Source organism: Pyxicephalus adspersus, chromosome 7 (genome assembly GCF_032062135.1).
Source record: "Pyxicephalus adspersus chromosome 7, UCB_Pads_2.0, whole genome shotgun sequence".
NCBI classification, from domain to species: Eukaryota; Metazoa; Chordata; class Amphibia; order Anura; family Pyxicephalidae; genus Pyxicephalus; species Pyxicephalus adspersus.
This window is the reverse complement of record NC_092864.1, coordinates 25242057-25258104: the sequence shown is the minus strand read 5'-3', so window position 1 is coordinate 25258104 and position 16048 is coordinate 25242057. Positions and strand designations below refer to the sequence as shown.

Here is a 16048-nt window from a genome sequence, read left to right as displayed (position 1 = left end):
ACTTCTAGAGCCTGTAGGTTGGTTTGTATATCTGCTACTAATATTTGTGAGATTGCACCTTGCGTGTATCTGGCATAGATCTATGGTTATGTGTATGGATGCCTGGCAGCTCACCCAATCACCCAGCTGCTACACAGCCCCTGGATGACACTCAATTGTATGTAAGATGTGTATCTGCCTGTGTGTGTCTGTCCAGTTTGATTCTGTTAGTCTCTTTAGTGGCAGTTGGGGGTATTGCAGGTATCGCAGTAGTATGTTACTGTACACAGCGAGTCATTTCCTGATCCCTGGCATGACAACCATGCTGCCCTCTATTATCTGTGTACCAGCCTCTCCCTCGTTCCTCTCTGTATTGTGCTGCCCCCCCCTCCCCCCCGCGTCTCATTGCCGCTTTCACTTTCCTTTCTTTTTCCAGTCACGAGTGGAGCTGAAGGAGACAAACAGAAAGCAAATTCCTCCTCCAAATCTCAAATCATCGTCCCGAAGTGCCCAAAACCTTGATCTGAGCACGGTGAGTGACCCCTTCATGTCAGCTCACCCTTAAATCTTAAAAGTCACCCTGCAGGGTGTTCTAAGCACCCCCATTCACCTGCACTGGAGACCCAACTGGTGAGTTCTTTGGAAGTAGCTGGGGAGACGCCCTACCTGGAAGGCTGGGGTAAGGCAGTTACCTGGAAGGCCGGGTTTAGGAGAAGGCTTGGGATAAGTTACTTGTAATTTAGCATGGGGTTTTGCACTATGCAGTGTTTTAGGCACCATGCAGGTAAGGGTTAAGTGTAGGAAGCAGGAGGCATATTTGTAGGTAGGACAGCCCTGACCCCATCTGATGCTTGGAATGCACAAAATCACCAACCATATTTACTGAATGTTTGACATTCAGGAACTTCACAGTGCTGTACACAAGGAGCATACACGGCCAACCGAACTATTAACCAAAACAGTCTCTGACTGTCTCCTGTATTATGTCTGCAGTCTCTGTCCGTCTCTTGTACTATGTCTGCAGTCTCTGACTGTCACCTGTACCAAGTCTGCAGTCTCTGACCGTCTCCTGTACCAAGTCTGCAGTCTCTGATTGTCTCCTGTACCAAGTCTGCAGTCTCTGACCGTCTCCTGTACCAAGTCTGCAGTCTCTGACCGTCTCCTGTACCAAGTCTGCAGTCTCTGACCATCTCCTGTACCAAGCCGGTGAATGTGTAGAGTAAAAAACGGTACCATTGCTGCCAAAAGCGGGTAATCAGGGTGTCTCCTTGTAATTGAGCATCCAACATTTCTCTATGAAACAAAGCCTTGAGAGATGAGAGGACTTGTTCCGTGGACGGTGGAAGAGGTTGTAGAGTTGGGTGATTTTAATGATTCTCCTTTTCTCTGCAGATGTTTATCACCCGGCAGATTCCTCTAGAAGACAATCACAGCCGATGTCTAGTCCAATGTAAGGAGCAGATCACCGATGTCTTCCTTCGGAAATTCAAATGTGAGATGGAGTTTAGGGGCCCAGAATCCAGCGGCCACCAAGCTGCCTCCTTCCAGCCTGAAATAGTTTATAGGAAGGGAATGTCTTCGGGATTAACGGTCAGTGTGTGGAAGGATGACCTGACCAGGCAAGACGCCGATATCGTGGTGAATGCTGCTAATGAAAACCTTATTCACGCGGGGGGACTGGCCCTTGCTCTGGTAAAAGCTGGAGGACCAATCATTGAAAAGGAGAGCAAAGATTTCATTCGCAGCAAAGGATCTCTGAAAACTGGTGAGCTCGCAGTGACAAGCCCCGGCAATCTCCCCTGTAAGCGTCTCCTCCATGCCGTGGGCCCAGTGTGGTACAGTGACACAGCTAAACAATGTGAGTCTGAGCTTGCCGAGTGCATTAAGAATGTGCTGAGATATGTGAATGCCCAAAGAGACATCAAATCTGTGGCCATCCCAGCCATAAGCTCCGGAATCTTCCATTTTCCTCTGCAAAAGTGTGCAGAGATTATTGTGAATACCATTCACTTATGTTTCCATTATTTCAAAAAAGAAATTAGACTGGTGAATAAAAACGACCTGGCTGTCCAAGCCATGAAGTCGGCCTGTGAAAGTGTGTTTGGACCAAGTGATGCCCTCGGTGGTGCCACAGCCAGTAATGAAACCCAGCCAGTGACCCACAGCATGAAGAGTTCTGCACCACCATCCTCCTTGCCCAAAAACAAGGCCAAACGACACAGATCCTCTTTAGAGAAGTCACCGTCCATCACCATCAGGGGCCTTACACTTCACCTGAAATCCGGGCTGATTGAAGAACAAAAGGCAGGTCCCTTGTATGTCTCCTTCTATCCACTCCTCCATATAACACTGTGGCCGAGATTTATTAAAGTTCTCCAAGGCTGGAGAAAATACACTTTCATCTGTGAAGCTGGGTAATCCAGCAAACCTAGAATGAATCTGGTCCAGGATTGGAAACATTTGCTAATAAATAGCAAATTACTTTAAGAAATCCTTTCAAGGTTTGCTGGATCACACAGGTTCACTGATAAAAATGTTTCTTCTCCAGCCTTGGAGAACTTTAATAAATCAGGTCCATTGTGTCTCACCAGGGCTCCTCCAGAAGTTGCTTGGGGTTCATTGAGCATTCTGTGCTTCTCAGGTCAGTTTTAGTGACACCAATTATATTTTTGGCTATCTGTAAGGGTGACATTCTTCCTACTGGCAATCAATGTAAGAGGAATTCTTACCACTGACCACCACACTAATATACTGTGATCTGTGGCTATAGTAATTATAGCCAGGGTTCCCCTATGTTATAAAGGTTGGGAAACTCTGCTCTAACACATTCATATACCTTTACACAAGTGAATGATTCTCTTGCAGTCTCAGCTTTGCTTGAGCCTGGAAGAAATTTCTTCATCCATTCTTTCTTGGTCTGGCAAGGCTCCTTTTTGTGCCAATGAAGGTTTTGGTAAAGCCCAGTAACTGTTCAGTTTAAGTTGGCATTGTGCACGCTCCTATTTTGCTTTGATTCACCTGGAATGTAAGAAGCTGATTTATGTCAAGTTCATGTCCTGGGCGCCTACTTGCAACCGCCAAGCACCTGGGAGCAGTGATGCGTGTTACCCACAAGGCTATTTCATGAGTTTGCAGATGTTTATGTATTGGTTTGTGGTTGCAAAGCAGTGGGAAAGTGGGGGTTATTTTCACTTTTTTTTACTTTCCTGTCCTCCAGAACACCTGATTTTGCTTCAAAAGTTGGCAACACTTACAATTGTTTGAAAAATTAGTATTCATTCAAATCTATAAAGAAGGTTGAGGCAGCAAACCGCCATTGGATGCTGTCAGCACCATCTGAAAAAAATGAATCCATTCCTCCTAATAATAACATTTTTAAATGCAGAAAAGATTGAAACACATTCTAATGTGAACATGAAAGGTAATCAAATTATTATTTCCTCATTTCTAAATAAACCAGGGGCACTGGGTACTTCAGGGGACAATTTTGGGGAGACAATATTAGAGTAGAGGTGGCACATGGGGGGGTCAGGTGTACAATTGGACCCATCCTGAATGTTACAGCTGCCAATGTTGGCACCTTGTTGGTACAAAGGCAATTATAGTGGTCAAAGGATGGAATCTTCCAGCGCTGTGCTGGTCTGCAGTACAAACTTGACAAAAGGTGATATGCGGCATACACCCATCACACCCAAACAACACCCTATTACCTGAGAGTTGCAAGACTCACCAGTGCAGTACACAAATCCAGTAATAAAAATACCTTTAATGTTGTGGCCCTGAGGCTGGAATCGCACCTGTGCTGTGCATTAACGCAACATTTTGAAGGAAAAACTTTGTATTATAGCAGCATGGGGTTCTGTCCTGGCCAGAAACTTTAATCATTGGACCCCATTTTCCTGACTCCCTTTTGCCATTGGGCAGATCGTACAATGCTCACTTTGTGGCTGTGTTTACATATTTGGATCACTCTTGTACTAGATGAAATTCCTTTGAGCTTAAAGCTCCTATTATTATTATTACACAGTATTTTTTTAGCGCCAACATATTATTTAGCACTTTACAAAGTCCATGGTCATGTGACTAGCTGTCCCTTGAACGGGCTCACACTCCAATGTCCCTACCATAGTCATATGTCATTAGTACAGTCTAAGGTCAATTTTGGGGGGACCCAGGGTAAAAAAAAAAACCTGCTGAAAGAGGTAACCCTGAGCCACACTCAGAGTAGCAAAAAAAAATAAAGACTTACCTGGTCCCATTGGCATCCTCCTGTGTCCTGCCATCCTCTGGCCGCGTTCTCTTCGTCCGATCTGTCCCCTGACGATGCGCTGACGTTCACCGGGAGTTCTCAGTGGCATCAGTGCTTGCGTCGGTGCGTGTGGGAAATTCAAATTATTTTGTATTGAATTACCACCTGGGCATTACACTGATGTCTAGATTTCTGTACCAAAAGCAGTACACTGTTTTTCATTAATTTTTTTTTTTAAATTGTAGACCTGTAGAATTTACAGAAATATGTCCGAACAGGGTTCTAGTGGATATCACGAATATATGTTTGAAACACACAATCATGTAAAAAAAAAAAAAATACTTTTAATAAAATTACCGTATTTTTCGGACCATTAGACGCTCCGGACTATAGGACGCACCAGGTTTTCCGCATGGGAAAACAAGAAAAAAAAAATTCATTTGATTTCCCCTGAGATCCAGCGTGCGGCACTTGTGCCCGCCCACGAAGGCGGCGCCGATCAGCATTCATCAAATCAATCGGCGCCGCCTTCGTGGGCAGGCACAAGTGCCGCACGCTGGATCTCAGAACAGGCAGAGATCGGCGCAGCCGGGGACCGGCGGGGACACAGGTAAGTAAAAAAATATGCCCCTGTACCTCTGCATTCGGACCATAAGACGCACCCTGATTTTCCCCCCACTTTAGGAGGAAAAAAAGTGCGTCTTATGGTCCGAAAAATACGGTAAATAAAATACACAAAAATCAGCTTAAACAAGAATACATAAATAAATGAAAAATACTGAAAATGCGATAATTCGGTATACTGTATAGTAATATATTTTTCTAAAACACCTCTCTAGTGTCCAACAGTCCAACGTCACATACCTATAGACAAAACCACATAAATATATTTTGTATTATTTTGTATTGGATTGGATACAGGACTTTGTATTGAATCCAATACAAAATATTTGAATTTCCCACTAGGACCCCCATCGACGGGCGCACGCACGGACATCATCAGGAATCGCCGAAGGACGCGAACGCCGGGTATTCTAATTCTTTCAAACTTCTGTACTTCCATGCAAAAAGTGTTAAATTTTTTGCATGGAAATTTTTTTTTAGATTGTAGGCTATAATTCACTGAATTACTCAATAATTACCTATAATTCACCTACTTACCGCATAACTCACCGAAATATGTCCAAAATGTTATAAATTTAATAATAACATTTTTTTTTATAAAACATAAAAAAAAATCTTTAAAAAAAAGTTAAAAAAAAATAGTGTATAATGTAATGTACTTTTACAGTAGCTTATATATTATATATATAATACAATTATATATATATAATATAAGGATTTCTTTGTATTGGACTCAATACAGCTTTTTTGTATTGAGTTCAATGCAAAGGAACTCAATACAAAATTTTAAATTTCCCGCCCCGCCTCCCGCCCTCACCGACGCATGCAGCGACGTCACCGGGAAACCCCGGTGATCGTCACTGCACTCGCCGGATGAAAAAAGAAGACAGAAGACATCGCCGGAGGAGCTGCGGGGAGAAGGTGAGTATTTTTTTTTTTTCGATCGACGCTGGACAGAACGGATCATCGCAGCGGGGACCAGGTAAGTGATTGGGATTTAGACAGTGAGAAAAGTTTGGGTTTATCGATTTTTGCAAAATCGATCAACCCGAACCAAGGTCGGGTTTATCGGCCAGGTGGTTAAATACAAAATAACTGTATTGAATCCAATACAAAGTAATCATTATATTTTAAATATGCTACTGTACAGTTATATTACAGGTTTTAGTATTTTTTATTTAATTATGCACCCTTGTTTTAACAGATTTTTGTGTTCTTTATTTAAAGTTTATTATTACATTTATTACATGTATTAAATATTGGACATATTTTGGTGAGTTATGCCTAAGAAAAAAATGAACCACCCTGGAGGTTAACCTGTGGGGTCTTTGGGATGTGGGAGACAACCGGAGTACTCAGAGGAAACCCATGCAAACACAGGGTGAACCTGCAAACTCCATGCAGATAATGTCCTGGCCGAGAGTCGGAACTGGGACCTAGCACTGCAAAGGTCAGAGTGCTAACCTCTGAGCCACCGTACTGCCCATATCATTTTGTGCTTGCTTTCTTTCTTTTTTTAATATTGATACGTAAGAGACTCTAATACTCCCCTACTCCCACCCCCCAGCCTTCATTTGTAATGAGCTGCCAATATACCCTAGCACTGCCCAGCCCCCTGGCCCTATTTTGTGGCAGCAGCACATGATAAGGCATTGCTATGCATTGGTTTGCTGCAATACTGCGATACAAAGAAGATCCTGGCCTTATAGTATAGTGTCCTTAATCTGGACAGAATTTGGTGAGTCAGTGATACATCACCGGTCCATACAACTCTCTCTGTGATGGAGTCACACAGCAGCCACACTAACACAATTCTCTTCAAAATTTCTCTACAGACGAAAATTATTGTAAACTCAATCAGCTCCAGTCTGCACCTGGATAATGGAGTCATCTCACAATCAATTCTCAACAAGGCCGGGCGCGAGCTGCAGAATGAAATTAATAAAAAAAGGAGTTATGTTAGTAGTGGGAAGCGCAACATGATCTCCACCAGGGGCTATAATCTACCCTGTGAATTTGTGTACCATGTTATTTTACCATTTGGTTCTACAAAAACCCCCCAGCATGTTCTGAAGGTAAGTGTCCATCCATTTCTCAATTTGATGCTGCTATGGGATAGACCATGAGAGGTGGTGCTGCACCGGCACTACAGGTAGCTGAACATAATTGTCATAAAGTGTGATTTAGGTAAAACCTTGGTTCTCATGTCTGTTAGGCTGATTCACATCTATGTAATGACAGGGTAACACGCATGGCACAGGAAATTAGCTCACAAGATTTCTGTGCAGGAGCTTCCATTCAGTGCTGTTCTTTGTCTTTGTGCAGGGTGGCCGGTCTTGTTCCCGCCCCCTCTTGTTTTCTGCAGGCAGCTTGTAGTGGGTGGGGCTTTTTGGGCCCCTCCTACAGCTCTGCTCTCTGCACAGGTTAGGTACAGCTCAATCCTGAAGAAACCCTCGTTAGACCCCCTCCTATCTTCCTTCTCCATTACGTTTTCAAACTTCTTGAGCGCCTTGGCTATAAAACACTCACCTATTACCTGAGCACCAACTCTCTCCTTGACCCTCTCCAATCTGGTGAACTGCCCATTCCACCAAAACAGCCCTTACTAAAGTGGTCAATGATCTCCTCAGAGCTTAATCACATGACAACTTTTCTCTCTGCTTTTGACACTGTTAATCGGGGGTGATTAACAGTGTCAAAAAACCAAATCATGCTCTCCATTGGTATCTGTGACACTGCTCTCTCTTGGTTTGCTTCCTATCTGTCTGACCGCTCCTTTCAAGTTTCTTTCAATGGTAATTCCTCCTCACCCACTCTCCTCCCTGTTGGTGTTCCCCAAGGGCCAGTCCTTGGACCGGTCTCTTTTCTCTGTACACCTCCTCTCTGGGTAGTCTCATATCCTCCTTTGGCTTGCAGTACCATCTGTATGCTGATGACACTCAAATTTATCTGTCCACCCCTGACCTGTCTCCCTCAGTCCTGGATAAGGTCTCATACTGCCTGTCAGCCATTTCATCATGGATGTCTGACCGATTGCTGAAACTCAACCTGGTTAAAAGCAAATTTATCATCTTCCCCCCCTCAAATTCTAAATCCCCCGGACATATTCCTAACTGTTAACAACACTGTTATTCGGCCCTCCCCTCAGGCACATTGTCTTGGTGTCACCTTTGATTCTGTCTTCTCATTTACCCCCATATTCAGAACATTTCCAGGTCCTGTCTCTTTCACCTGAGCAACATCTTCAAAATCTGCCCCTACCTGTCCCCATGGACCACCAATCTCCTTGTACATGGTACTACCATCTCTTGTCTGGACTACCGTAACCTCCTCCTCTCTGGTATTCCACTAACCTGACTCTCTCCTCTACAATCTATTATGAATGCTGCAGCCAGACTTGTCCATCCTTCCCCTCTACCTACCTACCCATCTACCTTATTCACATCCTTCCTACCATCCTACCTACCTGATACACAAATCCCCCCACAGTTCTTGTCCCATATACCATTCTGACCTGATTGACAAACTACACACCTAGCCACTCTCTTTGCTCCTCCTATGATCTACTAATGACTTCCTCACTCATAACCTCATCACATGCACGTTTCCAAGACTTTTCTAGAGCTGCCCCGACTTCCTGGAATGGTCTATCTCGTCCTATTTGGCTCCTACTTTGTGCTCTTGTGTGGCTCACTGTGGGTTGAATTGAGGGCTTACCTGGTTCTCACAAGCCCGCGGCGCCCTCCAGCGATGCCGACCCGGGATCTGTGTCCACTTAATGATGCCCCGCATCTGCGGCCCCCTAGCCTCGCATACGTGTGAACATTGGTGATGCAAGGCTAGGGGATGCAGATGCCGGGCGGGCATGCGACATGTGTGTGGGTGGCGTGCTTGCGTTGAGGGGCAAGACATTTAAAATTAGAAGTATTTTTTAATGTCAAATGTACTGATTTTGACATTTAAAAATACTAAATTAATCATACCCAACACTTCAACCTCACCTACATTTCTTCTGTCTCCTGACTGTCACTAATCACTCACTCATCCATATCCCCCTCCTGTTGTATGCTGCTTTCCCACCTCTTAGATTGTAAGCTCTTCAGGGCAGGGTTCTTCCCTCCCTCCTTTGTCACTGTCTGTATCTGTCTGTCATTTGCAACCCCTGTTTAATGTACAGCACTGCATAGTATAATGGCGCTATATAAATCCTGTTTAATAATAATAATAATAATATTAATGTTGAGTGATGTCGAGTCGCCCGGGGGAATTGGGTGCTCCCAAAGTGGATATCTATCTTTTGTGGCTGCTGAGGATTATAAATGAAGTTTTTTGTGCTCAGAGTTCAGATTTATTATACAGTCATGAGAAAAAGATTTTGAATTGCAAGGTTTTGTGTATCAGAACACAATAAAAGGTCATCTGGTCCTGAGCTGGTCCTAAAGTAAATCCTGGACAACACAAAACATATATCACAGCGTTTCATTATTTATACCTATATTTTATTAAGTCAGAAGCTGTGTGTGAGGAAATGAGGAAAAGTAGCAGCCAGGAGCTGCTCATCAGATGCATTTAATAATTGATCATCAGCCAGTGTGACGCCCTTTATTAGCAGTTTGCTGGTCAACAGCATTTAGTTGCGTTACAACAATGCCAAGGAGGAAAAAAATTACCAATGGTCTCAGAAAAGCATTTACTGCTGCCCAATATTCTGGGAAGGGTTAGAAGGTCAAACAATCTGAAGTTCATCTACAGTGACAAAGATTATTCACCAGTGGGATGTTTCCCACCTTCCATTGGTCAGGGATGGATTTCAGGTCCGCTATCATGGATCTCTTTGCTCCCACTGGGATTTCTTTGATATCTGGACATTGCAAGCCTGATTTCTTATTGCAGGTTTTGGGTGCTGTGACCTGGGACTGTCTTCAATCAGCACACACACATAACAGTCCCTCCATCTCATTTCCTGCATTGGGGACGGGAAATATTGGCCTCTCCAAGCAGGATGTGGCCAGAATCATGACAGAGACCGTGATAAACTTTGCCAGAAAGAACCAGAGCACGTTGGAAGTGAATTTTGTGATTTTTCCTCAGGACCGGGACAGCCAGCAGGTGAGATTGGTGAATACAAAAATCTGTGGTAATCAATCTGCATGATGTGTAACTGTTAGAGAAGCTCAGCTGGAGATTTTCCAGTCCCAAACAATTTCCATGTCCAAGTCATTTTGATTTATTTTATAAAGAGAACCTGTCAGCAGCTTCACCAATCATTGGGTCCCCCCCCCCATAATTACAGAAACAGCCTGATGAGGGGGTTTACAGCTCCAAGGAGACCTTTTATATCTGAACTGTAAAACACTCAGCTCTGCCTGGCAGGACAACTGATTACTCAGTTCAGCAACTCTGGCAGTGAGGGAAGTAAAAGCAGACTGATGAGATCATCTCCCTGTCACTTTGTGCTCTCCTCCAATCACCATGCTTCTTCCACTGCAGCACACCTCATTGGCTCTTTGTGCTGCTTTTCCTTCTCCTATGCGGAGCTCTGCTGTACTGTATTAAGATCTAATATTTATTATTTGTTTTATTTGAAGGCTTTTCAGGAGCAGATGAACCTCCACAGAGCCCACAATATGGAGGCCCCCATGGAGCAAAGAGGTGAGAGTAGATTGTTTGCAGAATGTGATCTGTAATTTGTATGTCTATTATAAGCAGCACAGTGACCGGATCCAAAGGATAATATCGGCTTCATCCTCCTCCTCCTCAGTATTGGTCACATGGGAGACATATCCCCGGCCTTTGGGGGGGGGGGTCAGTTGGTGGGGAGCCCTCTGTCTACACTACAGTGAATTGCCCGGTTGTGTTCTATTCCTCAATCAGATGTTTTATCAGCCCTCATCACTGTTCATACAGATAAAATGATTCCATAAAGATTGTCTGCATTATTACTATCTTCATATATAAAGCACCCATATATACCACAGCAATGAACAATACATAGGGGCTGCAATGACACAGGAGGAGGAGATTGTAAGCCCCAAAGAGCTTGCAATCTAGGAGGTGGGGAAGTAACACAAATAATAGGAGGGGAGATAAGGAATGGTTGAAAGTAGTGAGGGTTTTAAGAGACAGAACATGGGTAAGTAAGGTTGAAGTGTTGGGTTTTAGGGGTTCTTTTAAATGAGCAGAAAGTAGAAGCAAGCTGAATAGGATGAGGAAGTCCATTCCAGAGAGTGGGGGCAGCTCTAGAAAAGTCTTGGAGCTGTGCGTGTGATGAGGTTATGAGTGAGGAAGGCATCAGTAGGTCATTGAAGCAGCAAAGAGAGCGGCTAGGGGGGTATTTATCTACCAGGTCAGAAAGGTAAGTGAGACAAGAACTGTGGAGGGGTTTGTGTATCAGGTAGGTAGGTGGGAAGGCTGTGTATCAGATAGGTTGGTAGTTAGGTGGGTGGGATGTATAGGTCTGACTGCAGCATTCATGGTACATTATAGAGAACAGAGTGGGGTTAGTGGGATGCTAAGTGTTGCACATCTACTGAATCCTGAGGTTTAGTCAGCAGCCAAAATGCTCGGTTCCCTCTTGCTGGAAATATGGGGGGTTTGCTGGAGTCTTCCATGATCTGGTTGTTATATTGCAGTGATTTCTTCCCGCAGATCCCAGTCCTGATTTTCATGATAAATCTCCAGAACTCCTTGATGTTCCTTGTTTGATCATTAAAGGGCCCAGCAATGAAGATGTTGAGGAGGCTACGGCCTGGTTGGAGCAAATTCTCCATTTTCACAGCATCTCCATACAGAACAACCTCATTCTTCTGCTAGGCAGGGCAGCCCACGATATCCTCTCATCTCCCGACTTTCCAAATGTTTCCATGGAGGAGATTCTGAGCAATGGCTCGTCCAGTGTGAAGATCGATGGTCGGCCTCAGGACAGGGTCAAGGCTGCCATACAGGTGGAGCGGCTTCTCCTAGATGTACAGAAAGATCACGCTGTGGCCCTAGAGGAGGAGCTGCTGGGGGCTGCTGTAATGTGGTTTTATGAAAATAGTGGCGGAACTTTCAGATATTCAGCCAAAGCCAACCGAGAGCTTGAGAAAGTGTTTGTGAGGCAAAGTGACACTGTGCTGGAATCAGAACCATGTCACACAATCCATATAAAGAGCCTCAGGGCAACGGGGAAGGACGGGGAATATCAGCTGCACAGACGAAGTGAGTAGAACAAATACAGGATTTCTGTGTCCCGGACAATGTCTCAGGGTTTGAGGGGGGTCTCAGGGAACCATTGAGGGCCCAACACAAACATCATCTAAACACACAGCTAGCGCCCCACATTCTGCTGTCACCCCACATGACTGGCAGAAATTGGACAGACATTTCTGGTGACAACGAGAATTCATTATCCCCTACAAAGCTCCTGTAAGTATCCCAGATCCACACATTGCACAGATATTGGATGGGAATACTTCAAAATGCCAAAAGGGGACTGTGGGTGTGGTCAAATGGGCAGGGTATGTACTGGGTGTGGCCAAGGTGGTCCGGGTAAAAACTAAACATTTGGGAGCTTTGCATAAAAGCATAGCAGATCTGATCATTCAGAAGATCTCCGTCGCTCCCTTCTCTGAGAGGGAATAAAGCAAAGGGTAAAAAAACAACAAAAACACTTTAATGTCCCCAAATAAATTCACATTTTCCACGGTTTGTCTCCAAAAATAATGCAAAGAATTTATTTTAATCTATCAGAAAGTGAGCTCTTTACCTCTTCCTTGGCCCTGTCCAGTTTCCCCCCTGCTGGACTACAAAACAGCTCCATATCTCTATACCCTTTTCATTGCTTACATGCAGTTCTCCGCCAAACCCCCCCCCCCCCCGCTGTGTCTTTAAATGATTGATATTCCACAGCCAGGCGCATTCCATGCACGCATTTTGTTCTATTACAAACCAATGCTGCAGCCTTGACTCCCATCAGCTTCAACACAATGTGCAGGAAATAAGCTGTTGGGAGATGTAGTTCTGGACGCAGAAATGTTGACATCAAAGGGAAGTGAGCTGGGGGCACTCTAGGAATTATAAAAGCTACAAATTAAAACTTTATAATTCTGAAGATCTAGAAGGGGGAGAAGTTCGGGGGTAAATAGGGGTCAGACCTGGTGGTCACTTTACTGCTGGGACAAGTAGACCTCTCCTTGATAGTGGTGGATGGAGCGTCACCTACCTATGACCAACCTATACGTGAACCTCACTGATGATGTTTTTTACCTGCAGCCATATGTGACAATGCCCTGAATGGCCAGAGGAGGTGCCGTCCTGAATATTGGCTCCCTTGTATCACTTCCGTGGATCCTAAGACCCAGGAATTTCAGCTGAATGCTAGCAAACTAAAAAAAGAGAAACTTACACTGGTCAAGGTAATGAATGGATGCAGATGTTTGGAGTGAGAATGATGGGTAACACTGTTGTTTACAGAACTGAATAGCTCAAGCTGCAATGTTCTCACATGAGTCAGAGCATAGACTTCAATGCTATTGGTGGGTCAGTAAGAGGTAGTCAATAAGGAGGCAGATATGGCCGGGATAACCCTCTCTTGCAAAGTGCTCTGCCGTTTGTTATGTAATAAATGCTTCATATACACATGATATATTCCCTGTATCATTCACCAGATGGAGAAGATTTACAACAAATATCTAGAAGAAATCTTCCAGTACAAAAAAGAGACAAAACCATTCAGAAAGACTTGCAACGTATACCAGCTGGTGCCCAGGCAATTCACTGAATATATCTGTGATTTTGGCTTTCAGAGGATTTTCTGCAATCCAAAAGGTTAGTGCTCATCACATGGGTGCTGAACAGGATGGGTACAGCTGGACTTGTATGACTATATTCCCCCCGTGCCAAAATGTGTAATTTTTACTGCACCAACAAATTCACTGTTGGGACCACTTGGTCTATAAACAGAGGCCTAGCATCCCTACTGTGAAGCATGGTGGTGGTTGGCTCTGAGAGCTGCAGCAGAGCAGGAAACTGATGGCCACATGGTGCTGGAAAATAATGGGCAGAAGCTGCTCACGGAGCCCACGTGGACTTCCAACGATCAGGAATGTGAGGCCTCCCTTGGGAAGGTTCTAGAATGGCCATATTATCCCCTCATTTTTGGGTCACTGGGGAGACTCCAAACCCAAACTGCAGGCCTCAGAATGTTCACGAGGGCCCCATTCACAAGCTGTCACTGATGGTAAAAGGGGCAATATACAGAGTGGGAGGAGCTCAAACATAGATCACATTAATATTCCCCTGGTTACAATGGCGACTGGTTTGTGATATTCTGGGGGGTCCAGTAGTTCAATTGAAGGAAATGAGCTTGGTTTGATAACTCTCGTTTTCTGAGGGGGTGATGGATGAGTGCAGTGCATGCTAACCCCCCACCACCCCAGTATATAGAACTTTCCAGAACCTTCTCAGCATACTCCCTGCTCTGTCACTTTAGAAATCTACAGATAATTGTTCTTTTCTCCTCAGATCCAAAGTATGGGCCGGGGATTTATTTCACAGACAGCCCAAGGAGGGCTCTGGACTGCTTCCAAACCCCACAGGATGATAATGCCCTCCTCTATATCTTCCAGGCTGAAGTTCTGGTTGACAGCCCAACATCAGGCTATAAAGATTCACCGGGTCTGGTTTTCCAGAAGCCAAATTCTCAACCCGAAGCCACCGATGTTTTGGATTTGTGTGACAGTGTGGTAAATTCCAGCATATCTGCGTCAGTTTATGTCATACCTGACAGCTTCCAAGCAAATCCTCTGAATCTGTTCACCTGCAGGCGATAAACTCCTCCCATCTTTGTGTATAGGGGGGGGGGTATCACTATCTGCCCCTTATTATGCACCCAGTACTGCCCATCCAGCCCGATGAGATTCAGCAAAAAGTATTGTGATTGGAGAAGAGCCGGTCATGTGACCTATAGAGACCTCCCACCCTATTATTATTTCATTGTACCTTCAGAGTCCTCCATGGCACCACCTTGTGAATGAGTCCTTCAGTGCCTCACCAACCCCACAGGGGCATTCACCAACCAAGACAGGTCCACTTTATTGCTTTCTGCCATCATGGAGGGTTAGAGCCTCAGCCTGCATTTTATTGTATCCTTGGAGGGAGAATATCCTCATTTCCTGTCCGTGCAATTCATGCAGTGGGGACAACAGTAAAATGGAGGAATTTTCTCTCCACTCAATAACACCGCCCCCCCCCCCCCTCGTGTGGCTGGAATTCCTTCTTAAAGTTGATATTTGTAGATAAAAGTTTAAGTGAATGTCCTCTTCTTTCCTTGGCCAATCAGAGTAATAAATTCTGCATTAGGTGCCTAGTAAATGGTCAGGGCGGAGAGGAGTGGGCAGGATTAGTGGTGTTTTAAAGTGCAGCGATGTGAAAATCACTTTCACCCTTCACAAAGGGAATTCAACTGCAGAGGCTTTATAAACCCACAGCCCCGAGTTCTACCCTAACAAACAGGCTGCTGAGGTTCAGAGGGTGGAGGTGCCATCAATTCTCAATATTGTGCCTTATCCGGGTCAGATACCAGAAATACCGGGTTTTCTGTAGCTTGACCAGGGTAAGAATTTTTGGCTTTTTCGTGCTTAGTAAATGATAGAAATTGTGCAGTTTAAAGCTGAACTCCAGAGTCAAAAACAACCCCAATAGTGTGGACCCCCCATCCCGGCAGGTGAGCATTTACTGACCCCTCGCTTCTCCTTTAGTCCGGTGACATCACCAACAATGCAAGAGAGCAGAAGTCCTGCACTAAGCAAAGGATTTGGGGAGTCTCAGTAACAGGGGGGTGGTAGCATTCACTGATGGGTAACTATCATAGGAGATTTTATTAGATTTATGTATAAATATCTGTATACGAATAAAGATGATTTATTCAAACAATTCGTATTAATACTCCCCAACTCTCCCCCTCCCCGGGTACGGCTGTATTCATTTCCAATAGTCGCACAATTTTCTACAAAGAAATTTAATCTCCCATTCTTTCATCCTCTGCTTTCCCCACGCACGAAGATTCCTAGGGCCTCTGCTCTCCCCACCATCACCCATTTTCCCATCCTTCAGGGCAGTAAGAATATGAGCCGAGCCCCCCCAGTCCTGTGACTCGGCCACTCATTTTTCCTGTCATTGTTAGAGGCTGGTATAGACGATGGAATACATTGATAA

The 16048-nt window shown here is 44.6% G+C and overlaps 1 protein-coding gene across 3 annotated transcripts; it reads left to right on the top strand.

The window, feature by feature from the left end:
• The first annotated feature begins 293 nt into the window (after positions 1-293).
• PARP9 (poly(ADP-ribose) polymerase family member 9) lies at positions 294-15945 on the top strand. Of its 3 annotated transcripts, none has more exons than XM_072417868.1 (9): positions 294-511; positions 1372-2283; positions 6688-6927; positions 9746-9961; positions 10441-10504; positions 11501-12052; positions 13106-13248; positions 13501-13660; positions 14357-15943. In XM_072417868.1, exons 1-9 carry the CDS (start codon positions 302-304, stop codon positions 14662-14664), a joined length of 2805 nt encoding a protein of 934 aa, XP_072273969.1. In that variant the 5' UTR covers positions 294-301; the 3' UTR covers positions 14665-15943. The 3 variants fall into 3 exon arrangements, with proteins under 3 accessions (XP_072273969.1, XP_072273971.1, XP_072273970.1); XM_072417869.1 differs by having other exon boundaries at positions 471-609; positions 14357-15936; XM_072417870.1 differs by lacking the exon at positions 6688-6927 and having other exon boundaries at positions 14357-15945.
• The last annotated feature ends 103 nt before the right edge of the window (positions 15946-16048 follow it).